The sequence below is a fragment of the Physella acuta genome, unplaced genomic scaffold (genome assembly GCF_028476545.2).
Source record: "Physella acuta isolate Inbredline_101_S28 unplaced genomic scaffold, ASM2847654v3 ptg000466l, whole genome shotgun sequence".
Taxonomy (NCBI): Eukaryota; Metazoa; Mollusca; class Gastropoda; family Physidae; genus Physella; species Physella acuta.
The window spans coordinates 652821-679344 of NW_026731985.1; the positions used below are offsets into that span (position 1 = coordinate 652821).

The 26524-nt window shown below is 41.4% G+C and overlaps 1 protein-coding gene across 1 annotated transcript in view; it reads left to right on the forward strand.

The window, feature by feature from the left end:
* Positions 1 to 1520: 1520 nt before the first annotated feature.
* Positions 1521 to 26524, forward strand: part of LOC131943772 (acetylcholine receptor subunit alpha-like 1) — a 52385-nt gene continuing 27381 nt past the window's right edge. The window contains exons 1-2 of the mRNA XM_059304039.1: positions 1521 to 1953; positions 16751 to 17412. Coding sequence (XP_059160022.1) covers positions 17200 to 17412 — 213 coding nt within the window. The 5' untranslated portion in view covers positions 1521 to 1953; positions 16751 to 17199. The remainder of the gene's footprint in view (positions 1954 to 16750; positions 17413 to 26524) is intronic.

The following is a 26524-nucleotide window of genomic DNA, read 5'->3' on the forward strand; positions in this document are numbered from 1 at the left end:
TGTATAAGACAGCCTATTTAATAATTTATGTAAAATTGTTTGGCCAACAATGTGTATAAGTTTTTGGCCAACATCCTGTTGATTCTTTTGTCAGTGTCCTAGTAACCAATACGTAGACGCTTACTCTTAGAAATAAATAAAATATTTAACACTAGAATATGGATCTTTTAAAAAATCATGGCTTAGAAATAAACAGTTGTTGTTTTTTTAAATGGCTGTTTCAAACCTTCTGCTAAATTTAATGTTCTAATTCAAGGCAGCCAAGAACCATAACCGTCAGAGTCGTCACTTCCTAGTCTAGGAGTTATGGAACTTTTATGAGGGATGGTTTTCAGCTTGGGGTATTCTTAGACCCACTGGGTATCATCGTCAACAGCCAGAGTCAGGTGTTCGCTTGTCTTGAAACCGTGCTGCCTGGTACTGAGGGGGGGGGGGGTGGTACTGGGAGAGGGGAGGAGGTGAACCACCCCCCCTCCCCCTTCCTCAGTTTTCAGGTGTATCTTCAACAGCGGCCCCCAGCTATAGTAACTAGTAGCTCTAGCTTCGGGGGCTTTAGGTTGGTGGTACCTATGGTACCTCTACAGTAGCTGGGATTAAGCTTAGAGCGAATGTACAAGTACAAAGTTGGGCTAACTCATTAGACTTGGCAAGAAACTGTAATCAGCTTAGTCTCACGTGAACCTTGACTTGACTAGGGGAGTCTGGATGTTGCTCACACAATTTTAGATTCTTAACTCACCAGCAACTGATGGAATTGGACTGGCTGATGACGTAGGGTGTTACGTGCTAATTCGTGTACACATAATCTTGACACCTAGCTGATCATGTAGACAGAATCTTGACACCTAGCTGGTCATGTAGACAGATTCTTGTTACCTAGTGGACATTGTAGACAGAATCTTGTTACCAAATGGACATTGTAGACAGAATCTTGACACCTAGCTGATCATATAGACAGAATCTTGACACCTAGCTGATCATGTAGACAGAATCTTGACACCTAGCTGATCATATAGACAGAATCTTAACACCCAGCTGATCATGTAGACAGAATCTTGACACCTAGAGGAACTTGTAGACAGAATCTTGACACCTAGCTGATCATGTAGACAGAATCTTGACACCTAGCTGATCATGTAGACAGAATCTTGACCACTGGTAGACCTTGCCTATGTAAACAGATTCTTGACCCCCAGAGATGCTCAAGTGGACATGAATATGACGACTAGTGGTGTTGCCTATCCACTGATTAGAAAATCTTTGCGGGTGATTTATCGAAATATCGACCTGACCAAGCCAATCGCGATAGATCTCATCTATTGCGATCCATTCATTAAGATCAATTACGTCTCTCTACCTGTCCTCCCTTCACATATCTTCTAATTCGAGTGCTCGCGCGCTGGGTACCTCCCTTATATTCTAGATCCCTCCATACGCTGGGTCCCTCCCTCGTGCGATCCGGCTAGCGCAGGCGCGCTGGAAACTGGGGCACCGCCGTGTCTCGCTGCGATCGAGCAGGAAATAAAAAATATGGCAACGTTTGAGAGAAAGTTACCAAAATATGATCGCTTAGTGTGTACTACTAACACAGCGATACCTAGCACGTGAATGCTACACACTCAGTAACGCACGTGCGAACTACTCACGCTGTGTATGAAAGCATGAGTGGTTAGTCCTGCGATCTGAGTAGGGGTTTAGCTATCTCCAACACAGCGTCTGCTGTCTGTGTTCAGCGGTGATATTCGAGGATATGTGTTGTTGCTGTCACACCAAAGTGGATTTCTGTTTTTCTTCAAAGATCTGCGGAATTTTCTGGATTTAACACTGCTGTGTAGTGGGGCTGTGTGGTTATGTGGGTAGACGACTAGAACTGTGAGGGTAGGGAACGACGTGTTACAAGTGACCAGTCATCAGCAAGTCTCCCCCACCCTGGCGGTGATCTATAACACGGAGGTGAGTACCCTATGTTGAAATAACTAATATGTGCTTCTTTATCCATGTTGTTATATGTGTGTTTATACAATAAAATACTATAACATAGTCTCCGTGTCATAGGCCAATATATTAGAATGTCAGTACACATACATTTTCTAAATCTCACGTGCTAATTTGACAGACGCCATTGTTGGGATAAGAAAAATACCGCTAATATGTTCAAATCTTAGAATGTGATACGTGTATGTGTCACATAGCCATGTGTCACATAGCGAGTAGCTACACATACACATAAGCGAGCAAATCTTTATATGGCCAGCTGTGTTCAGCACGTCACTGTGTTCAGCACGCCAGTGTGTTCAGCACGTCAGTGTGTTCAACGACACAGCGGTTGTTTAATCTTTTCTTTTATGTCTACTTAACTCTTCATTTCTAGCCTGTGTTGTTTAGTAGTGTGTATTGATTTATACGGTATTTGCGATGTGCTAGGGGTGTTTATGTATTTTTATTGTGTTTTGTGTAGTATGAGTGTGTACTGATTTAGTCTGTACTATGATGTGTAGTATGAGTGTGTACTGATTTAGTCTTTACTTGATGTATAGTATTAGTGTGTACTGATTTAGTCTGTACATGATGTGTAGTATGGGTGTGTACTGATTTAGTCTGTATTTGATGTGTAGTATGGGTGTGTACTGATTTAGTTTGTACTATGATGTGTAGTATGGGTGTGTACTGATTTAGTCTGTATTTGATGTGTAGTATGGGTGTGTACTGATTTAGTTTGTACTATGATGTGTAGTATGGGTGTGTACTGATTTAGTTTGTACTATGATGTGTAGTATGGGTGTGTACTGATTTAGTCTGTATTTGATGTGTAGTATGGGTGTGTACTGATTTAGTCTGTATATGATGTGTAGTATAAGTGTGTACTGATTTAATCTGTACTTGACGTGTACTATCAATGTGTACAGATTTAGACTATTTGCTGTGTAGCACTAATGACCATCGGTTGTATTTGCACCCTTGTCAGATATAGCTTATAAATCCCTACAATATAGTTCACACGCTACAGCTTATGTTTCTCTACATATTTTTCTTCATGTCCATTGTTTACATTTTTTTTTTCATATCCATTGTTTACATATTTTCTTCATGTCCATTGTTTACATATTTTCTTCATGTCCATTGTTTACATTTTTTTCTTCATGTCCATTGTTTACATATTTTTCTTCATGTCCATTGTTTACATATTTTCTTCATGTCCATTGTTTACATTTTTTTCTTCATGTCCATTGTTTACATATTTTTCTTCATGTCCATTGTTTACATATTTTTGCACACGTCCATTGTTTACATATTTTCTTCATGTCCATTGTTTACATATTTTTCTTCATGTCAATTGTTTACATATTTTTGAACACGTCCATTGTTTACATATTTTGTTTATATCATTTGTTTACATATTTTGTTTATGTCCATTGTTTACATTTTGTTTCTGCACATTGTTAAAAAAATAACAACACACAATTAGAATGTTGTCTTTGTCTACCTCGGTCTGTATTTGTCTGTGATTTTCTAAGTGTACTTATCTCAGTCTCTATATCACTTTACATGTCTTCATCTGTCTTCGTTAGTGTATCTACATCTGATTTTGTTAGTGTATCTTCGTCTGATTTTGTTAGTGTAGCTTCATCTGTCTTTGTTAGTGTATCTTCATCTGAATTTGTTAGTGTATCTTCATCTGATTTTGTTAGTGTATCTTCATCTGATTTTGTTAGTGTAGTTTCATCTGTCTTTGTTAGTGTATCTTCATCTGATTTTGTTAGTGTATCTTCATCTGATTTTGTTAGTGTATCTTCATCTGATTTTGTTAGTGTATCTTCATCTGATTTTGTTAGTGTATCTTCATCTGATTTTGTTAGTGTATCTTCATCTGATTTTGTTAGTGTATCTTCATCTGTCTTTGTTAGTGTATCTTCATCTGTCTTTGTTAGTGTATCTTCATCTGTCTGCTTTAGTCTGTCTATGTTTGTCTGTACTTACATCTCTGCTTGTGTTGGTCAGTTTGTCTTTGATTGTCTATCTACATGTTTCTCTATTTGTCGTGGTACGTTTTGTCTATCTTTGTTTTCCTTAGTCTATCTATCTTTGTTTTCCTTAGTCTTTCTATCTTTGTTTTCTTTAGCCCATCTATCTTTGTTTTCCTTAGTCCATCTATCTTTGTTTTCTTTAGTCTATCTATCTTTGTTTTCTTTAGTCTATCTATCTTTGTTTTCTTTAGCCCATCTATCTTTGTTTTCCTTAGTCTATCTATCTTTGTTTTCTTTAGCCCATCTATCTTTGTTTTCTTTAGTCTACCTATCTTTGTTTTCTTTAGCCCATCTATCTTTGTTTTCCTTAGTCCATCTATCTTTGTTTTCTTTAGTCCATCTATCTTTGTTTTCTTTAGCCCATCTATCTTTGTTTTCTTTCGTCCATTTATCTTTGTTTTCCTTAGTCGATCTATCTTTGTTTTCTTTAGTCCATCTATCTTTGTTTTCTTTAGTCTATCTATCTTTGTTTTCTTTAGCCCATCTATCTTTGTTTTCCTTAGTCTATCTATCTTTGTTTTCTTTAGCCCATCTATCTTTGTTTTCCTTAGTCCATCTATCTTTGTTTTCCTTAGTCCATCTATCTTTGTTTTCTTTAGTCTATCTATCTTTGTTTTCTTTAGTCCATCTATCTTTGTTTTCTTTAGTCTATCTATCTTTGTTTTCTTTAGTCCATCTATCTTTGTTTTCTTTAGCCCATCTATCTTTGTTTTCTTTAGTCTATCTATCTTTGTTTTCTTTAGCCCATCTATCTTTGTTTTCCTTAGTCCATCTATCTTTGTTTTCCTTAGTCCATCTATCTTTGTTTTCTTTAGTATACCTATCTTTGTTTTCTTTAGCCCATCTATCTTTGTTTTCCTTAGTCCATCTATCTTTGTTTTCTTTAGTCCATCTATCTTTGTTTTCTTTAGCCCATCTATCTTTGTTTTCTTTCGTCCATTTATCTTTGTTTTCCTTAGTCGATCTATCTTTGTTTTCTTTAGTCTATCTATCTTTGTTTTCTTTAGCCCATCTATCTTTGTTTTCCTTAGTCTATCTATCTTTGTTTTCTTTAGCCCATCTATCTTTGTTTTCCTTAGTCCATCTATCTTTGTTTTCCTTAGTCCATCTATCTTTGTTTTCTTTAGTCTACCTATCTTTGTTTTCTTTAGCCCATCTATCTTTGTTTTCCTTAGTCCATCTATCTTTGTTTTCTTTAGTCCATCTATCTTTGTTTTCTTTAGCCCATCTATCTTTGTTTTCTTTCGTCCATTTATCTTTGTTTTCTTTAGTCGATCTATCTTTGTTTTCTTTAGCCCATCTATCTTTGTTTTCCTTAGTCCATCTATCTTTGTTTTCTTTAGTCCATCTATCTTTGTTTTCTTTAGCCCATCTATCTTTGTTTTCTTTAGTCCATTTATCTTTGTTTTCCTTAGTCTATTTATCTTTGTTTTCTTTAGCCCATCTATCTTTGTTTTCCTTAGTCTATCTATCTTTGTTTTCTTTAGTCCACTTATCTTTGTTTTTCTTAGCCCATCTATCTTTGTTTTCCTTAGTCTATCTATCTTTGTTTTCTTTAGTCCATCTATCTTTGTTTTCTTTAGTCCATCTATCTTTGTTTTCCTTAGTCCATCTATCTTTGTTTTCTTTAGTCCATCTATCTTTGTTTTCTTTAGCCCATCTATCTTTGTTTTCTTTCGTCCATTTATCTTTGTTTTCCTTAGTCGATCTATCTTTGTTTTCTTTAGTCTATCTATCTTTGTTTTCTTTAGCCCATCTATCTTTGTTTTCCTTAGTCTATCTATCTTTGTTTTCTTTAGCCCATCTATCTTTGTTTTCCTTAGTCCATCTATCTTTGTTTTCCTTAGTCCATCTATCTTTGTTTTCTTTAGTCTACCTATCTTTGTTTTCTTTAGTCCATCTATCTTTGTTTTCTTTAGTCCATCTATCTTTGTTTTCTTTAGTCCATCTATCTTTGTTTTCCTTAGTCCATCTATCTTTGTTTTCTTTAGCCATCTATCTTTGTTTTCTTTAGCCATCTATCTTTGTTTTCTTTAGCTATCTATCTTTGTTTTCCTTAGTCCATCTATCTTTGTTTTCTTTAGCCATCTATCTTTGTTTTCTTTAGCCATATATCTTTGTTTTCTTTAGCCATCTATCTTTGTTTTCTTTAGCCCATCTATCTTTGTTTTCTTTAGTCCATCTATCTTTGTTTTTCCCAAGTCTAAAGTCTATCAGTAAGTGAATGCTTCTTTGTCTCTTTGTCCAACCACACTGATGAAACCAGCACTTGTCTATGTGGGTAGGTTAACCAGCACTTGTCTATGTGGGTAGGTTAACCAGCACTTGTCTATGTGGGTTGGTTAACCAGCACTTGTCTATGTGGGTAGGTTAACCAGCACTTGTCTATGTGGGTAGGTTAACCAGTACTTGTGTATATGGGTAGGTTAACCAGTACTTGTCTATGTGGGTAGGTTAACCAGCACTTGTCTATGTGGATAGGTTAACCAGTACTTGTGTATGTGGGTAGGTTAACCAGTACTTGTCTATGTGGGTAGGTTAACCAGCACTTGTCTATGTGGATAGGTTAACCAGTACTTGTGTATGTGGGTAGGTTAACCAGTACTTGTCTATGTGGGTAGGTTAACCAGTACTTGTGTATGTGGGTAGGTTAACCAGTACTTGTCTATGTGGGTAGGTTAACCAGCACTTGTCTATGTGGGTAGGTTAACTAGCACTTGTGTATGTGGGTAGGTTAACTAGAAGTTGTCTATGTGTGTAGGTTAACCAGCACGCCTACTGTCTGTGTGGTTAAACTAGCATCCTATCCCCCTGATACGGGAAATTGTGAGGCTCTTAGTCTGATTACCCCACACCTCGCCTAGCAAATATCTGAGCACCAAACCAGTCAATCGTCGGATATATTTGGACAATTTTACTCAACGTTTAACCCATCCATCGGATGCTGGGTACAGTAGTTCACTCGCGGTAGTCTGCTGGAGGAAATATTTCACTATCGACCGTCTGCTTGTAGGAATAGTTCACAAACGATCATCCGTTTGCTGAAATAATTCACTCATGATCATCCAGTATCAAAACATGTCATTTAAAGCCTTTGGAATCCCATAAAAAGTCGGACGGTGCTTGAGTTGATTTGTTTGGTGGTTTTTAACGAAACAATTTCTGCGGGGTCTGTTTGGTTCACGGCCATTTTTGGTTCGTTGTCCTTGAGTGACGGCCGACTTTTTAGTTTCATTCAGTTTCTCATGTGGGTTTTTGTGGGCTAATGATGTTTTTATGGAGAACTGGCGTCGGTGGGCTAATGATGTTTTATAGGGGGAACTGGCGTCGGTGGGCTAATGATGTTTTATAGGGGGAAAGTGATGTTGGTGTGCTAATGATGTTTTCTGTCGGGGAACTGGCATTGGTGGGGGCTAATGATGTTTTCTATAAGGAACTGGCATTGGGGGGGGGGGGGGGCTAATGATGGTTTCTATAAGGAACTGGCATTGGGGGGGGGGGCTAATGATGGTTTCTATAAGGAACTGGAATTGGGGGGGGGCTAATGATGGTTTCTATAAGGAACTGGCATTGGGGGGGGGGGGGGGGCTAATGATGGTTTCTATAAGGAACTGGCATTGGGGGGGGGGCTAATGATGGTTTCTAGGATGAACTTGAACTAGACTTATGAATGCTGATGACTTGGCTCGGAGCTTATAATCCTAAAGCACATCTGAAAGTTCTTTAGTACGTCTAGCCATCAGTTTACAGTTGAAAAACTCAATTCCTAGCTTAACATCAAATCAAACCATCAAGTTAAACACATCAAGTTTAGAACATCAAATAAAACAAATCACACTAAACACTTAAATTAAAAACACACTTCAAATCAAACACACAAAGTCATATACTCAAGTTAAACACACCGTCATATACTCAAGTCAAACACACCAAGTCATATACTCAAGTTAAACACACCAAGTCATACACTCAAGTTAAACACACCACGTCATACACTCAAGTTAAACACACCAAGTCATATACTCAAGTTAAACACACCAAGTCATATACTCAAGTTTAAACACACCAAGTCATATACTCAAGTCAAACACACCACGTCATACACTCAAGTTAAACACACCAAGTCATATACTCAAGTTAAACACACCGTCATATACTCAAGTCAAACACACCAAGTCATATACTCAAGTTAAACACACCAAGTCATACACTCAAGTTAAACACACCACGTCATACACTCAAGTTAAACACACCAAGTCATATACTCAAGTTAAACACACCAAGTCATATACTCAAGTTTAAACACACCAAGTCATATACTCAAGTCAAACACACCACGTCATACACTCAAGTCAAACACACCAAGTCATATACTCAAGTTAAACACACCAAGTCATATACTCAAGTTTAAACACACCAAGTCATATACTCAAGTCAAACACACCACGTCATACACTCAAGTCAAACACACCAAGTCACATACTCAAGTCAAATACACCAAGTCATATACTCAAGTCAAACACACCAAGTCATATACTCAAGTCAAATACACCAAGTCATATACTCAAGTCAAATACACCAAGTCATATACTCAAGTCAAATACACCAAGTCATATACTCAAGTTTAAACACACCAATTCATATACTCAAGTCAAATACACCAAGTCATATACTCAAGTCAAATACACCAAGTCATATACTCAAGTCAAATACACCAAGTCATATACTCAAGTCAAATACACCAAGTCATATACTCAAGTCAAATACACCAAGTCGTATACTCAAGTTTAAACACAATAAGTCATATACTCAAGTTTAAACAAACCAGGTCATATACTCAAGTTTAAACACACCAAGTCATATACTCAAGTTAAATACACCAAGTCATATACTCAAATTAAACACACCAAGTCATATACTCAAGTCAAATACACCAAGTCATATACTCAAATTAAACACACCAAGTCATATACTCAAGTTACACACACCAAGTCATATACTCAAGTCAAATACACCAAGTCATATACTCAAGTTAAACACACCAAGTCATATACTCAAGTTTAAACACACCAAGTCATATACTCAAGTCAAACACACCACGTCATACACTCAAGTTAAACACACCAAGTCATATACTCAAGTTAAACACACCGTCATATACTCAAGTCAAACACACCAAGTCATATACTCAAGTTAAACACACCAAGTCATACACTCAAGTTAAACACACCACGTCATACACTCAAGTTAAACACACCAAGTCATATACTCAAGTTAAACACACCAAGTCATATACTCAAGTTTAAACACACCAAGTCATATACTCAAGTCAAACACACCACGTCATACACTCAAGTCAAACACACCAAGTCATATACTCAAGTTAAACACACCAAGTCATATACTCAAGTTTAAACACACCAAGTCATATACTCAAGTCAAACACACCACGTCATACACTCAAGTCAAACACACCAAGTCACATACTCAAGTCAAATACACCAAGTCATATACTCAAGTCAAATACACCAAGTCATATACTCAAGTCAAACACACCAAGTCATATACTCAAGTCAAATACACCAAGTCATATACTCAAGTCAAATACACCAAGTCATATACTCAAGTCAAATACACCAAGTCATATACTCAAGTTTAAACACACCAATTCATATACTCAAGTCAAATACACCAAGTCATATACTCAAGTCAAATACACCAAGTCATATACTCAAGTCAAATACACCAAGTCATATACTCAAGTCAAATACACCAAGTCATATACTCAAGTCAAATACACCAAGTCGTATACTCAAGTTTAAACACAATAAGTCATATACTCAAGTTTAAACAAACCAGGTCATATACTCAAGTTTAAACACACCAAGTCATATACTCAAGTTAAATACACCAAGTCATATACTCAAATTAAACACACCAAGTCATATACTCAAGTCAAATACACCAAGTCATATACTCAAATTAAACACACCAAGTCATATACTCAAGTTACACACACCAAGTCATATACTCAAGTCAAATACACCAAGTCATATACTCAAGTTAAACACACCAAGTCATTTACTCAAGTTACACACATCAAGTCATATACTCAAGTTTAAACAAACCAAGTCATATACTCAAGTTAAACACACCAAGTCATATACTCAAGTTAAACACACCAAATCATATACTCAAGTTAAACACACCAAGTCATATACTCAAGGTGAACGCATCAAGTCAAATAGTTTAAGTCATCAAGTCAAACACTACAGACATGAAACCCATTAAAATGCCCTAAGATCTATACAGCCTATTGATGAGATCTATAAAACTTATCGATGAGCTACCGGCACAGATGTTTGCACATTTTCAATTCGTTTAGTTAATAACACAGTGGGCGGGGTTGGGCGCTTATAGCTGTCTGTGTGGGTCTATAGCTGTGTGGGGTAGTTTATAGCTGGGTGTGTGGGATGTCTATAGCTGGGTGTGTGGGATGTCTATAGCTGGGTGTGTGGGATGTCTATAGTGTGTGGGATGTCTATAGCTGTGTGGGGACGTTTATAGCTGGGTGTGTGGGAACGTTTATAGCTGGGTGTGTGGGATGTCTATAGCTGGGTGTGTGGGATGTCTATAGCTGGGTGTGTGGGATGTCTATAGCTGGGTGTGTGGGATGTCTATAGCTGGGTGTGTGGGATGTCTATAGCTGGGTGTGTGGGATGTCTATAGCTGGGTGTGTGGGATGTCTATAGTGTGTGGGATGTCTATAGCTGTGTGGGGACGTTTATAGCTGGGTGTGTGGGAACGTTTATAGCTGGGTGTGTGGGATGTCTATAGCTGGGTGTGTGGGATGTCTATAGCTGGGTGTGTGGGATGTCTATAGCTGGGTGTGTGGGATGTCTATAGCTGGGTGTGTGGGATGTCTATAGCTGGGTGTGTGGGATGTCTATAGCTGGGTGTGTGGGATGTCTATAGCTGGGTGTGTGGGATGTCTATAGCTGGGTGTGTGGGATGTCTATAGCTGTGTGGGGACGTTTATAGCTGGGTGTGTGGGAAAGTTTATAGCTGGGTGTGTGGGATGTCTATAGCTGGGTGTGTGGGATGTCTATAGCTGGGTGTGTGGGATGTCTATAGCTGGGTGTGTGGGATGTCTATAGCTGGGTGTGTGGGATGTCTATAGTTGGGTGTGTGGGATGTCTATAGCTGGGTGTGTGGGATGTCTATAGCTGTCTCTGTGGGCCTATAGCTATGTGTGTGGGTCTATAGCTGTGTGGGAACGTTTATAGTTGGGTGTGTGGGAACGTTTATAGCTGGGTGTGTGGGATGTCTATAGCTGGGTGTGTGGGATGTCTATAGCTGGGTGTGTGGGATGTCTATAGCTGGGTGTGTGGGATGTCTATAGCTGGGTGTGTGGGATGTCTATAGCTGGGTGTGTGGGATGTCTATAGTTGGGTGTGTGGGATGTCTATAGCTGGGTGTGTGGGATGTCTATAGCTGTCTCTGAGGGCCTATAGCTATGTGTGTGGGTCTATAGCTGTGTGGGAACGTTTATAGTTGGGTGTGTGGGATGTCTATGGCTGTGTGGGGACGTTTAAAGCTGGGTGAAGACGTTTATAGCTGGGTGTGTGGAGACGTATATAGCTGTGTGGGGACGTTTATAGCTGTGGTGGAGACGTTTATGGCTGTATGGAGACGTTTATAGCTGTGTGGGGACGTTTATAGCTGTGGTGGAGACGTTTATGGCTGTATGGAGACGTTTATAGCTGTGTGGGGACGTTTATAGCTGTGTGGGGACGTTTATAGCTGGGTGTGTGGAGGCCTATAGCAGTGTGGAAAGGTTTATAGCTAGTTGTGTGGGGACATATATAGCTAGTTAAGTTTGGGAGGTATAGCTGTGTGGTGACGTTTATAGCTGTGTGGGGACGTTTATTGCAAGTTGTGTTGGGAACTCTATAGCAAACTATGTGGGGACGTCTACAGCTAATTGTGTGGGGAGGTCTATAGCTAGTTAAGTTGGAAAGTATAGCTGAGTAGTGACGTTTATAGCTAGCTGACGGCCATAACTGGCTTGGCTATAATGGCTTCAGTGCATTTTGCGGTGGCCATAAAGAGCCATGATCGTCGAATGAAATACATTTTGTCATCCATGTTTGAACTGCTGTTCATTCAGTTGACTTGGTGTCACACCTAAAAAGCTAAAAGTGTTTATTTAAGGCAAAGTGCTTAATGTGACACTGTTGTATCTGGCTCTATGTACCTGTCTTTTATGTGTCATTATCTGTATGTCGCCCTGTCTGTCTGTTTAGTGTGACGGTCGTTGTGTCTGTCATTTAACATAATAACTGTCGATGTGTCGCTTTGCTATTAATACCTAGCTAAACGCTAGTATATGTACAACACCTAGCTAAGTGCTAGTAGAATTACAACACCTAGCTAAGTGCTATTAGAATTATGCCTGAGATATTCAAAGGTGTTTGTGTTTATTCATACACAGGAGCAAGAAAAATATTAGAAATGATAATTCCTGAACAGATCGTATTCCCATTCTGAAAATCTTTATTTAGTCAAATTGAAACTGGTCTATATTTGTAATTTGTAAAGATTCTGTACGGGTATTTATGTAGACAGGTCAGTTGTATGGTAACTTATGGACCATTATAAGTTAACGATAAATGCATCTCACCTAACCAAATACTATAGCACTATGCAGAATACCAAATGAAATAACATCTCAAATCATCAAATGCCATTCAGGTACATAAGCGGCTCTCCCTAACACAAAAACAAACCTGAATAACCTCTAACACTCCTTGACGAAATTACCAAATTACCAAGAAACCACAAGAACCCCCCCCCCCCCACCCCCATTCACGTTTAGGAGGTTGTCAGTAAAAAAAAATACAAGGCATAAATTTTGGTTTTAAAAAATCAAACCACCCGATATAAAAAAATATTATATTAGTTGTAATGAATGGTTTTTAGATTTCATCTGAACATTTCAATGAAGTAAATTTTGAAAAGAAAAAAAAGATTTCAGTAGTTAAAATTCAGGCGCCGCAATCAAAACATTTTTTCGCATATTTTGGTAAACAATGTCGTAAATTTATAAACGTAGAACGCATTTGGTGTGGGGGGTAGTGCAAGACTGTCAAGTCAATCAATCCCCAACCACTTGGGGGGGGGGAGCATCATAATCTGGGTTGGAAGCTTATGTACCTGCTTCTGGTGGCAATTACTGGGTTGGAAAACAAGCTGGAATCCAATAAACACTAAAGCTTGAAGACCTCCCCTCACATATGCAACAACAAAAATACAATAAGAACAAAACACATGTACAGATCAAAGCAGCAAAAACAGGTCTAAATATCAACACCAATAAATCCAAAGTTATGACCATAATCTCTTGCAAACTAAAGACTAAAGAGATTTTAAAAATGACACATTGTATTTATTATGGAAGTGTAGTGTCAATTAAAGGTTGTATCGAAGGTTGTATTAAAGGTTCGGACCGGAATCAGCAGGAAATATTCAATTCTGATGTATTACAGATACCAATAAGTTCAGAACCTTTGGTACAAATCTAAAGTCTGTTTTACTCTATGGCTCAGGGACACGGAGGGGTACGCCTACAACACGGCGTCATAAGCAGGTCGTTAAAACGCTTCTAGAAAATACACCTGTCAGAGAACATTTCTAAGCAACACCCGTGAGGGCCGGGCACATCCCCAGAAAGTTAAATAGTCCCAACACTGGGGTAGCAGCAGAATCCCGAGGGGAGAGGTATTTTGAAGACAGTGACTTGTCATGGTTCAAGTTTTACAAAGTGTGCTCGTATGACCATAAAATACACCTTCTTAGTTCATTTGACCTAAATAGTTCGTGTGAACTATAATCAAAAATTGAAAATAAAACAGAAGTGACAAAAATGTATTTGGTTGTCGGCGTGAACCCACATACATATGTTTAAAATTTTAATTTGGTCATCTCTGGAATGACAAAACAAAACAAGTCTTTGTCAAGGTCGTTTGGCCCCCACACCTCTAGGGCCACCCCCACCCCTCTAACATCACACCCACCCCTCTAGCGTCACCCCACCCCTCTAGCGCCACCCCACCCCTCTATGCCACCACCCCTCACACACACACACACCCCTATGGCCACCCCCACACCTCTAGCGCCACCCCCACCCCTCTAGCACTCCCCACCTCTCCCGGGACCTCACGTCTTTTTTGTTGCTTCCCCTGTAGACCACGTGATATTGTGATGACGTCACGGGAATATGGTGTCACCAATGAAGACGGTCGCGAGCAGAGCAGTCTACCAGAAAACAATATCGCCTGCTGTATTAGCGCCCGGGGCAGGGGACGAGATGATGTAGAAGCAGTAATGGAAGTTTGACTCTTTGCTCTACTACTGATGGCTGGCTGCTTGGGTCTGAAACTTGCTTGTCTCGCGTAGCTAGAGTCACTTCCCCTGGTTTGTAGGGCGGAACTTGCAAGTTGTTTGGTTGTTTTCGATTTCAGCAGCTCGTGTTTGATGAAAGGCTCATTTCATTCAGGTGGTTTCTGTCAAACTACCGGCTATCTACTGTATGTCTGCTGTCAATATGCATCCAGTCTGCCTGTCAATATACCCGTCAGTCTGCCTGTCTATTCGCCTGCCTATATGACACCAGTCTGCCCATCCATATTCCCCTCAATCTGCCTTTATATGCCCGTCTGTGCCCTAATTATGCCCACCAGTCTGCCCGTCTGTGTGCCTGTCAACATGCTTACCAAATGTGTAAGACTTGTTTTTTCCAGTACCTTGGTTGAGGCAAAATGATTTTCTTTTTTAATCTTCCATCCCTCACATGATTTTTATTCTAGTAACGTCTAGACCGTGCTGAGCCTTACTCTACCTCTATTTACATGTCATTTGATTCAGTTTTTGTACAGTTTTCTATCTTCAGTATTTAAATAACGGAATATTCAATGCCTCAGCCCTAATCTTTCGCGGATGTAGGTAGTTTTCCAAGACATCTGCTGTCCTCAGATGACCCCGTCTTAAGGGTTATCTTTGGCGCTCTTTCTTTTGCCTTTTCTGTTGACAACAGTGGCGTAGCTACCGTAAAGCTAGCGTAAGCAAGGCATAGGGGCCCAAGGCAAATAGGGGCCCTTTTTCGAAAGTTTGAGGGGGGTGCAAATCGAAAGTCTGAGGGGGGGGTGCAATCGAAAGTTTGTCCCCGGTCGCCGGGAAGGGTCGCTACGCCTCTGATGGGCCCACTAACACTTTTTGCATAGGGGGCCCAAAAATCTTAGCTACGCCACTGGTTGACAACACTTACATAACACACCAGAACTACAAACGATAACCATATTTTTAAAAATTCTTTAACATTAAAACTTGAGTCAATTATTTAACTAGTGGTAAAATTGTATCCGTTAAATAAAATTTGACGGAATTAAAATCTATACGTTAAGTTTGATAAGAAGTCAAACTACGACAGAAATTGCGTGGGACGAGTCAAGTTGTGGATAGCGGAAGGATACATTTGTTCGTCAGCTTTAATTTTAAGAAACTGGCCAAATGTGGCTAATTAGATGTAAATTTGGCCATGCTGGTCCATATTCGATCAGTGACTGTCAATATGGCCGGCTTGTCGGACAGCCCATGTTTCACTCGGCTTTTATCGGCCCAAATAACGGTCGAAATAACGGTCCAAATAACGGTCCAAATAACGGTCCAAATAACGGTCCAAATAACGGTCCAAATAACGGTCCAAATAACGGTCCAAATAACGGTCCAAATAACGGTCCAAATAATGGCCCAAATAACGGCCCAAATAACGGTCCAAATAACGGTCCAAATAACGGTCAAATAACGGTCCAAATAACGGTCCAAATAACGGTCCAAATAACGGTTCAAATAACGGTCCAAATAACGGTCCAAATAACGGTCAAATAACGGTCCAAATAACGGCCTAAATAACGGTCCAAATAACGGTCCAAATAATGGCCCAAATAACGGCCCAAATAACGGTCCAAATAACGGTCCAAATAACGGTCAAATAACGGTCCAAATAACGGTCCAAATAACGGTCCAAATAACGGTCAAATAACGGTCCAAATAACGGTCCAAATAACGGTCCAAATAACGGTCCAAATAACGGTCCAAATAACGGTCCAAATAACGGTCCAAATAACGGTCCAAATAACGGTCCAAATAACGGTTCAAATAACGGTCCAAATAACGGTTCAAATAACGGTCCAAATAACGGTCCCGCACGTGTCGATGCTTCGATCGAGTGAGCACACAGGTTTATAAATGCATCTTGACTTTCCCCCCCCCCCCCCCACCGCACCACTGGTTAGCCTTTTTTAGCTTTATGTTGACTGTCCGCCCCCCCCCCCTCCACCCTGCACACATACAGTTACAAGTTTTATAGTTTTTTATTGACTAGCAGTGCTTTATGTTGCGTTACGTTGAGCAGAAATTGTAGGTTGTCTTTACTATGGTGGGTAAAGACCATATGGTGGGTTGTCTTTGAACTCTTGGGTTGTCCTTTAACTGTTGGGTTGTATTTGTATTTTTGGGTTGTCTTTGTGTTGTCGGGTTGTCTATGTATTGTCGTATTTTATAATGTTGTATTGTTTTTTAACTGTTGGGTTGTCTGTTTTCGGGTAGTTTTTAAACTATCGGGCTGTTTGCTCTATATTTTAAAACATTGATGTTTCTCTTCACAGATGAGAAGAACGGACCAAAATCTGGCAGCCATGTTTGTATGACCGGTGCATCTAACAGTGGATTAACTAGAGTCATCTTCAGCGCGGGACTTATCCAAACAAGTCACATCACGTGACTTATTCAACTCAAAACACGTGACCTAACCAGGCCAGCTACAGAACGTGAGTAACCGCCTAGAATATTCTAGAAGAAACAAACCCCGCTGTTCAGGTGTGCCTAGGATATTGTCCTTTCAATCACGCGAGTTATTAATAGCTACTGACACCTGGGGGGTCAGGGGGAGATAACCAAGCTACTCCTGATCGATATTAATCAATCCGATCGCGTTAGGAAGATGCAGACAGGTGTTTCTTAAGCCTTCGACTGGCCGAGTGTGAGCAGGCTACTCCATGGATCAACCTCTCTCATAGCCTCTGCTCACACGAAGGTGAAAGGTCAAGCTCTAAGAATGGAAGTCCTCTTGTGTTTGTTTACCTTTTCCATGGTCCTGTACAAGATGCCGGTCGCTGAGGCCAAGGTCATGCCGGACCCGGCAGCCAAGCGCCTGTTCTACGATCTGATGACGGTCAGTGGATACAATGCTTTGATCAGGCCGTCTGCTGGGCCGTCTAAAAAACTCACGGTCAAGTTGGGGTTACGTCTGTCTCAAGTCCTGGCAGTGGTGAGTACACTACGTGCAGTAACACGTGCATTAACACTTGTGTGAGCAGTGGGGGGGGTTATAGGTGTGTGTGCTAGAATAGTGGGGGTGTCATTGGTGTGTGTGTTGGGTAGGAGGGGTTATAGGTGTGTATGTGAGTGTTAGAATAGTGGGGTGTGTCATTGGTGTGTGTGTGTGTTAGAATAGTGGGGTGTGTCATTGGTGTATGTGTGTGTTAGAATAGTGGGGTGTGTCATTTGTGTGTGTGTGTTAGAATAGTGGGGTGTGTCATTTGTGTGTGTGTGTGAGTGTTAGAATAGTGGGGTTGTCATTGGTGTGTGTGTGTGAGTGTTAGAATAGTGGGGTTGTCAATGGTATGTGTGTGTTAGAATAGTGGGGTGTGTCATTGGTGTGTGTGTGTGTTAGAATAGTGGGGTGTGTCATTTGTGTGTGTGTGTTAGAATAGTGGGGTGTGTCATTTGTGTGTGTGTGTGTGAGTGTTAGAATAGTGGGGTTGTCATTGGTGTGTGTGTGTGAGTGTTAGAATAGTGGGGTTGTCAATGGTATGTGTGTGTTAGAATAGTGGGGTGTGTCATTGGTGTGTGTGTGTGTGTTAGAATAGTGGGGTGTGTCATTGGTGTGTGTGTGTGTTAGAATAGTGGGGTGTGTCATTGGTGTGTGTGTGTTAGAATAGTGGGGTGTGTCATTTGTGTGTGTGTGTGAGTGTTAGAATAGTGGGGTTGTCATTGGTGTGTGTATGTGTGTGAGTGTTAGAATAGTGGGGTTGTCATTGTGTGTGTGTGAGTGTTAGAATAGTGGGGTGTGTCATTGGTGTGTGTGTGTGTTAGAATAGTGGGGTGTGTCATTGGTGTGTGTGTGTTAGAATAGTGGGGTGTGTCATTGGTGTGTGTGTGTGTTAGAATAGTGGGGTGTGTCATTGGTGTGTGTGTGTTAGAATAGTGGGGTGTGTCATTTGTGTGTGTGTGTGAGTGTTAGAATAGTGGGGTTGTCATTGGTGTGTGTGTGTGTGTGAGTGTTAGAATAGTGGGGTTGTCATTGTGTGTGTGTGAGTGTTAGAATAGTGGGGTTGTCATTGGTGTGTGTGTGTTAGAATAGTGGGGTTGTCATTGGTGTGTGTGTGTTAGAATAGTGGGGTGTGTCATTGGTGTGTGTGTTAGGATAGTGGGGTGTGTCATTGGTGTGTGTGTGTGTTAGAATAGTGGGGTGTGTCATTGGTGTGTGTGTGTGTTAGAATAGTGGGGTGTGTCATTGGTGTGTGTGTTAGGATAGTGGGGTGTGTCATTGGTGTGTGTGTGTGTTAGAATAGTGGGGTGTGTCATTGGTGTGTGTGTGTTAGAATAGTGGGGTGTGTCATTTGTGTGTGTGTGTGAGTGTTAGAATAGTGGGGTTGTCATTGGTGTGTGTGTGTTGGTGTGTGTGTGTGTGTGTGAGTGTTAGAATAGTGGGGTTGTCATTGTGTGTGTGAGTGTTAGAATAGTGGGGTTGTCATTGGTGTGTGTGTGTTAGAATAGTGGGGTTGTCATTGGTGTGTGTGTGTTAGAATAGTGGGGTGTGTCATTGGTGTGTGTGTTAGGATAGTGGGGTGTGTCATTGGTGTGTGTGTGTGTTAGAATAGTGGGGTGTGTCATTGGTGTGTGTGTGTGTTAGAATAGTGGGGTGTGTCATTGGTGTGTGTGTTAGGATAGTGGGGTGTGTCATTGGTGGGTGTGTTAGGATAATGTTATATGACAAGGTGTGAGTTAGACTGGTGTGTTCTACGTGTGCCAACTATAATTGAGTGTGTAACGTACTTGTCAGCTTAGAGTTAAAGTACGCTGTTTACTAGAGCTTTGTTTGTTATCTCCATCTAGCCTGCTCTAGTTTAGATAGACTATATAATAGACTGGGCTAGTTATGATAGACTATATAATAGACTGCGCTAGTTTAGATAGACTAGATAATAGACTGGGCTAGTTCGGATAGACTTGATAATAGACTGGACTAGTTTAGATAGACTAGTGATGATAGATAGACCGTATCTGATAGTAGTAAGTGACTGTTACATATAAAACGAGACATCCCATTTTCAAAAGCAGCAGCTAAGTTAAAATGAATGAGTCGTGATTTCTATGGATGAGACTCATCGGGGGGGGGGGGGGGGTGAGATGTGGGTGGGTCGTCACCGTTATAACTGACACGAAAATAAACTTGTGACACCTAACAAGGTAATCCTAACCCATATGCCAATCAGCGGTGTTGGTTATAGACTGGTTTTTGTGGTCATCTGATCTTGTGACGCTAATCCTTCAATCATGGTCCAGAACATGTTTACCCAACCGTAACGTTTCCTGCTGTTTCTTGCTATACCGGTCTTTTACCGGAACTAAGCCGGTATTCCGGTATTTTCCCGGAGCTAAAACGGCATTCCGGTCTTTCCCGAAACTAAGGCGACATTCCGGTCTTTTCCTGGAACTAAGCCGGCATTCTGCTCTTTCCCAGAACTAAGCCGGCATTCCGGTCTTTTCTGGAAATAAGGAGACATTTCTGTCTTGTCGTGAACCAAGCAGCCAAACTCCCGACCAAAGACAACTAAAATCCTATCGAACCTATGGCCCCGCCGGGACGGGCTGGAATTGCCTAGCGTCGGGGATGTGCTGCTCAGACCCCCGGGGATTTCAGCTTTTGGCTCCTACACTGAAGATTTAATGTACCAACTTGTCAGTTTTATAGAAAGGGCAGGTCTTGTTTTCTCATTTTAAAAAGGTACAAGTGATGTACTGTAGCGATTTTTGTCAAGTTTTAGTTTATTTGTCAACTTTTTATCAATCTTTTTATTTTCTCGTATACTGAGTACAGAGGAAATATTGCAATCGTGCACAAAAATCACATGAAATTTTGAAAGTCTTCACAGTGTTACACCTCAGTACTTCATCATATACGGAGTATAGGGGGCTTATTTTAATCGGGCAAAAATTCTGAATCCAGATTTATAACAATCTCAGCGTTTTACGCGTCATCGAGTCGGAAAAACTAAATTTTGTCTGTAGGTCTGTGTGGATGTGTGTCTGTCTGTAAATACGATAACTTCATTACCGTTACAGCTAGGTTCATGAAATTTCATATATAAGTATTACAACGCATGTGCATTTCTGTATCATCTTTTCAGTGATTTCCGGTAAACGGAAGTGGAACTTATTCTACTTTCGGTTTTTCAAAAGCTTGAGTACTGTTTCTAATAAACGAAATTTCACAAATAAGTAAAATATCTAATTATCTGTTTTCTGTCAAATCTTCAGTAACTTCCGGTGACCGGAAGTAGTACTTAACGCAATTTCCGATTTCTCAAAAAAAAATGTATATGAATGTATAAAGTACTAATATTCCGCATATTATTGTTACTGTTCACTTGATGCGCAATTCTTTTTTCTACGAGATTCTATTCTATTTTAAAAAGTTTAAGTATGCCAAAATTTATTAAAAATCGTGTCTATATCCCGAGTTGCCATCCCCCGTAGTGTTATATATTCGAGAAAGTTTAGGGGAGATCACTCCCGCTTTATTTGATTTTTGTTCAACAATCAGAGTTAAGGGTAGGGTTTGGGTTATGTGTGAGAGTGATGTTTAGGTTACAGATTCCATTAGCACAAATGTTAGGGTTGAGATATTATCAAAAGACAGCTTTAATGCACATTAATGGCGTTTAACCGATAGAAGAATTTCACGATAGCGGGTCCAAATATTCCTTCACTCTTACGTGTTCTCTTGATCCTTTTCTCCACATAAATCTTCAGGTAGTTAGTCACCTATAGAGCTGTCATATCTTTTATCCTACATCATCAGCTAGTTAGTCATCTTTATAGTCATATCACTTAACGTAACTCAACAGGTAGTTAGTCAGCTGTAAGGTAATATCTCTTCAAGTGAAAAGCCCAAAGCTGAACGCTCAAGATATTTATTTGGCTTTGGTCGGCTATGTTTTTTTCTGGCAAAGATCTTTCCGCTGCAGTAGTGGTTGAGAATTCATTAGATCAAGGCGCCTATGTGGGTAGAAATCTGGCCACCCGATCAATAGCTACACTACAGGAGACATTTGACTTGCCAGTTGGGGTGGACCAATGGCCCCCGGCTGAATCAACCAGTGTCAATCACAGAGGAAATGTTCAAGTTTTTTTAAACAACCATTTGAGTACTGTTCATCAACTATTGCTTTGATTTCAATCATGCCTTGTTTGCGTTCCTTGTCTGCCGGTAGAGGGCGACGGGTGGTTGTTAGGTAGCACTGTTGACGTGACTATTTTTAGCTTTTAAATATGACGTAGGCATCCGTTATTTATAGATAGAATGTAATGCCAGCTATAGTAGACGTGTGTTGCTAATGAATCTTACGCGTATGTGTATTATGTGTTTTAGTTTTTAAAGTTTTTAACATTTCACAAATGCGCATGTAATTAGCATCGTAATAAACTAATTAAACGTACGTGCATTGACTCTACTCCATAAATATTTACTCATTAATCAAGTGCGTTAAAAAATATTCTCTTAAATTAAAACCAACATATAATTAAATATAATTCGTGGAGGCTTAGGATAATCCCCGCACATAACTCATAGAGGCTTAGGTTAAACCCCGCACTTAAGTCATGGAGGCTTAGGTTAAACCCCGCACATATCATGTAGCCTTAGGCTAAACCCCGCACATAAGTCTTGTAGCCTTAGATTAAACCCCGCACATAAGTCATTTAACCTTAGGCTAAACCCCGCACATATCAAGTAGCCTTAGGTTAAACCCCGCACATATCATGTAGCCTTATGTTAAACCCCGCACATATCATGTAGCCTTAGGTTAAACCCCGCACATATCATTTAGCCTTAGGCTAAACCCCGCACATATCATGTAGCCTTAGGCTAAACCCCGCACATATCATGTAGCCTTAGGCTAAACCCCGCACATATCATGTAGCCTTAGGCTAAACCCCGCACATATCATGTAGCCTTAGGCTAAACCCCGCACATATGTCATGTAGCCTTAGGTTAAACCCCGCACATATCATGTAGCCTTAGGTTAAACCCCGCACGTAAGTCATGGAGGTTTAGGTTAGACCCCACTTATATCAAAAGTCCTTAAAATAAACCAAGCGTATAACATACGTCAGAGAGCCTTAAACCATCCCCGCACATGAGTCATAGAGCCTAAAGTTTGATATTTAAGACGTCCAGGGCCTGTACACAGCCCTTTGACCGTCTAACCAGATCCCAGAAACCATGTCACCATCTAACCAGATCCCAGAAACTATGTCACCATCTAACCAGATCCCAGAAACCATGTCACCATCTAACCAGATCCCAGAAACCATGTCACCATCTAACCAGATCCCAGAAACCATGTCACCATCTAACCAGATCCCAGAAACCATGTCACCATCTAACCAGATCCCAGAAACTATGTCACCATCTAACCAGATCCCAGAAACCATGTCACCATCTAATCAGATCCCAGAAACCATGTCACCATCTAACCAGATCCCAGAAACCATGTCACCATCTAACCAGATCCCAAAAACCATGTCACCATCTAACCAGATCCCAAAAACCATGTCACCATCTAACCAGATCCCAGAAACCATGTCACCATCTAACCAGATCCCAGAAACCATGTCACCATCTAACCAGATCCCAGAAACCATGTCACCATCTAACCAGATCCCAGAAACCATGTCACCATCTAACCAGATCCCAAAAACCATGTCACCATCTAACCAGATCCCAGAAACCATGTCACCATCTAACCAGATCCCAGAAACCATGTCACCATCTAACCAGATCCCAGAAACCATCTCACCATCTAACCAGATCCCAGAAACCATGTCACCATCTAACCAGATCCCAGAAACCATGTCACCATCTAACCAGATCCCAGAAACCATGTCACCATCTAATCAGATCCCAGAAACCATGTCACCATCTAACCAGATCCCAGAAACCATCTCACCATCTAACCAGATCCCAGAAACCATGTCACCATCTAACCAGATCCCAGAAACCATGTCACCATCTAACCAGATCCCAAAAACCATGTCACCATCTAACCAGATCCCAGAAACCATGTCACCATCTAACCAGATCCCAGAAACCATGTCACCATCTAACCAGATCCCAGAAACCTTGTCACCATCTAACCAGATCCCAGAAACCATGTCACCATCTAACCAGATCCCAGAAACCATCTCACCATCTAACCAGATCCCAGAAACCATCTCACCATCTAACCATCTAACCAGATCCCAGAAACCATGTCACCATCTAACCAGATCCCAGAAACCATGTCACCATCTAACCAGATCCCAGAAACCATGTCACCATCTAACCAGATCCCAGAAACCTTGTCACCATCTAACCAGATCCCAGAAACCATGTCACCATCTAACCAGATCCCAGAAGCCATGTCACCATCTAACCAGATCCCAAATGCCGCTAATGTTTGCCTACACGCGAGGCCAACCGGTCACGTGATAACCGTCAGATCAATGACCTGAGTAGACTTGCACATGTCCACACCGGCAACCCAACTTTCAGCAGCGAAATTTTTTCGGGAAAAAACTGCACAACTTTTCCGCGCGTATTGATTGGTTTCCTAGAGAAGACGGCAAGATTTCCTTGGATGTAGGTCTAGTGTGGGCTTATATCTTTAAACTTCAGATCATTAAATTAGTAATATTTATTGTTGTCATCAAGAAATATTAGTATACTATTCTAATTTTTTTTAAATGGGGCTAGCTTTGTTAGGGTTTGTAACGTAATTAAATATTAACTTGTATATAATAGACTTTAAAGTAGGCAAATAGGATTTCTAATGGAAAGATTGTTTACGTTGAGCTGGCTATACTAGCGATCATTGAGCTGAAACCCATAAAGCAGCCCCTGTCTACCCCTCTCCCACCCCCCCCCCAGTCTGGTGCCAAGAATCTTCTGGAAACCCGGAGCTCGCTGGACCGTAGCGTGACACGGCAGACACAACACGGGCTGGGGGGGGGGGGGGGGGGAAAGCTCGGAAACGCTGAGCTGACCGGAAGTAGGGTACGCGCATGCGCATCAGGGCACTGCGTCTAATAGGCGCTGACATTCAAGTATTTTGTATAAATCTAGGCAACCACATTAACTCCAAGTTTGTGTTCATCAGATCGCTGTGTAAAGTGTTGTAAATATTTACTGGACTGAACGTGGGGCATGTAGTTTCTAGTGTCAAACGGGGTAGGTTTAAGCGTCACATTAGCAAGTTGTATCTGGTTGGGCCGCCAATGCGCCAGGTTGGGGCGCCTATGTAGCAGGTATTTTGCGGCTTCTCTGTATCAAGTTGGGGCGCCTGTGTTGCAGGTTGGGGCGCCAATGCGTCATGTTGGGGCGCCAATGCTTCAGGTTGCGGCGCCAATGCGTCATGTTGGGGCGCCAATGCGTCATGTTGGGGCGCCTATGTAGCAGGTTAGGGCGCCAATGCGTCATGTTGGGGCGCCAATGCGTCATGTTGGGGCGCCTATGTAGCAGGTTGGGGCGCCAATGCGTCAGGTTAGGACGCCTGTGTTGCAGGTTGGGAGGCATGTGCGTAAGGCTGGGGCCCCATGTGTGGCAGGTAGGGGCGCCAATTCGTCATGTTGGGCGCCAATGCCACAGGTTGGGTCGTCAATGCGTCAGGTTTGGGCGTCAATGCATCATATTGGGGCGCCGCCAGCTGTATTCCTGCTCCTTTGTTCTAGATGCCAAGCCTCTCACCTGCTGAGAGAGAAAAAAACGCAAGGGAAATAATTCCCCTCAGCTGGAGTCGAGAGTTGTCCCCCTCACGCGTATTGCTCACCCTGACTAAATCTCCACTCCTTACAACCACAGAAACCCAAAGCACGTTATGACATCTTGAATCAGGTTTAAAGAACTGTAACCTCATTTGTTTCCTGTGGCACCGACACAGGTACCTGCTCACCTGAGCGGTGCCACTTGTTTCTTCCAGCAGGCAGGGGAAAATCTCTTGTTAGACTTCCTTCTCCACACTTGGCACCGGATAGTGTTGCTTTTGGCCGGAAGTGGAACTTGGTTTTAAGTTGTGTCTTCATCGCTGTTAGATTAGGACATCCCACCCCCACCCCACACATATGGCTGTCAGAGGTGCTAGATCAGGACACCCACCCCCACCCCACACATGGCTGTCATAGGTGTTAGATCAGGACACCCACCCCCACCCCACACATGGCTGTCAGAGGTGTTAGATCAGGACACCCACCCCCACCCCACACATATGGCTGTCAGAGGTGCTAGATCAGGACACCCACCCCCACCCCACACATGGCTGTCAGAGGTGTTAGATCAGGACACCCACCCCCACCCCACACACATGCTGGATAAGCGCCCACTCCGGGAGACCTCTACCCCCCCCCCCCCCCCACCCCCACCACCACTCTCCATATGATGTGAGTAACTAATTATCCCTCTAACTTACATGATTAGTCCCAAACCCAAAGCTACGGTACTGTTCACCTTGTACTACAGGGTCTTACAGTCAGCATCCCGCCATTGTGGGGGAAGGTTTCGGTCGAGCGAGGAATGTCGGTTTTGCTTTGGTTGAATCCGTTTTAAATATAGACATGGGAGGGGAAAAAATTACCGATTCTAAACATAACATTTCGCCATTTTATAAATTTATTTATAGGCATGATATAGAATAAACTGCACCGTGCCGATCTTTACTGTACCATATCAGTTTTACTAGACCACATGATGTAGAATACAGTGTCATCAAGACAGAGGTGTCGCAGAGTTTCTTCCAGGCATCTCTTCGAAGAAAGTCTACCGCACCCCCCCCCCCTCCCGAACGAGAGGAAATTTATATAGTAAACATATACTTTTACTAGTGTCCGCGGCCCCCCACTGGAGGGGGGGTGCGGGGTGCGGACTGCACCGGATGACACCAATTAGGGGGGGGGGGGGTTACACCAAGCCAAAATTAGCAAAATATATATAGAAGAAAAACGATCATTCCAGTTAAATAAATGATTAATAAGAGTTTAAAAGTCTTCTCATTAAGAGCAAAATTGACAAATAACGGCAAAGGTAGGGGTTGGGATGTGGGTGACACCATGACGCAACCCTG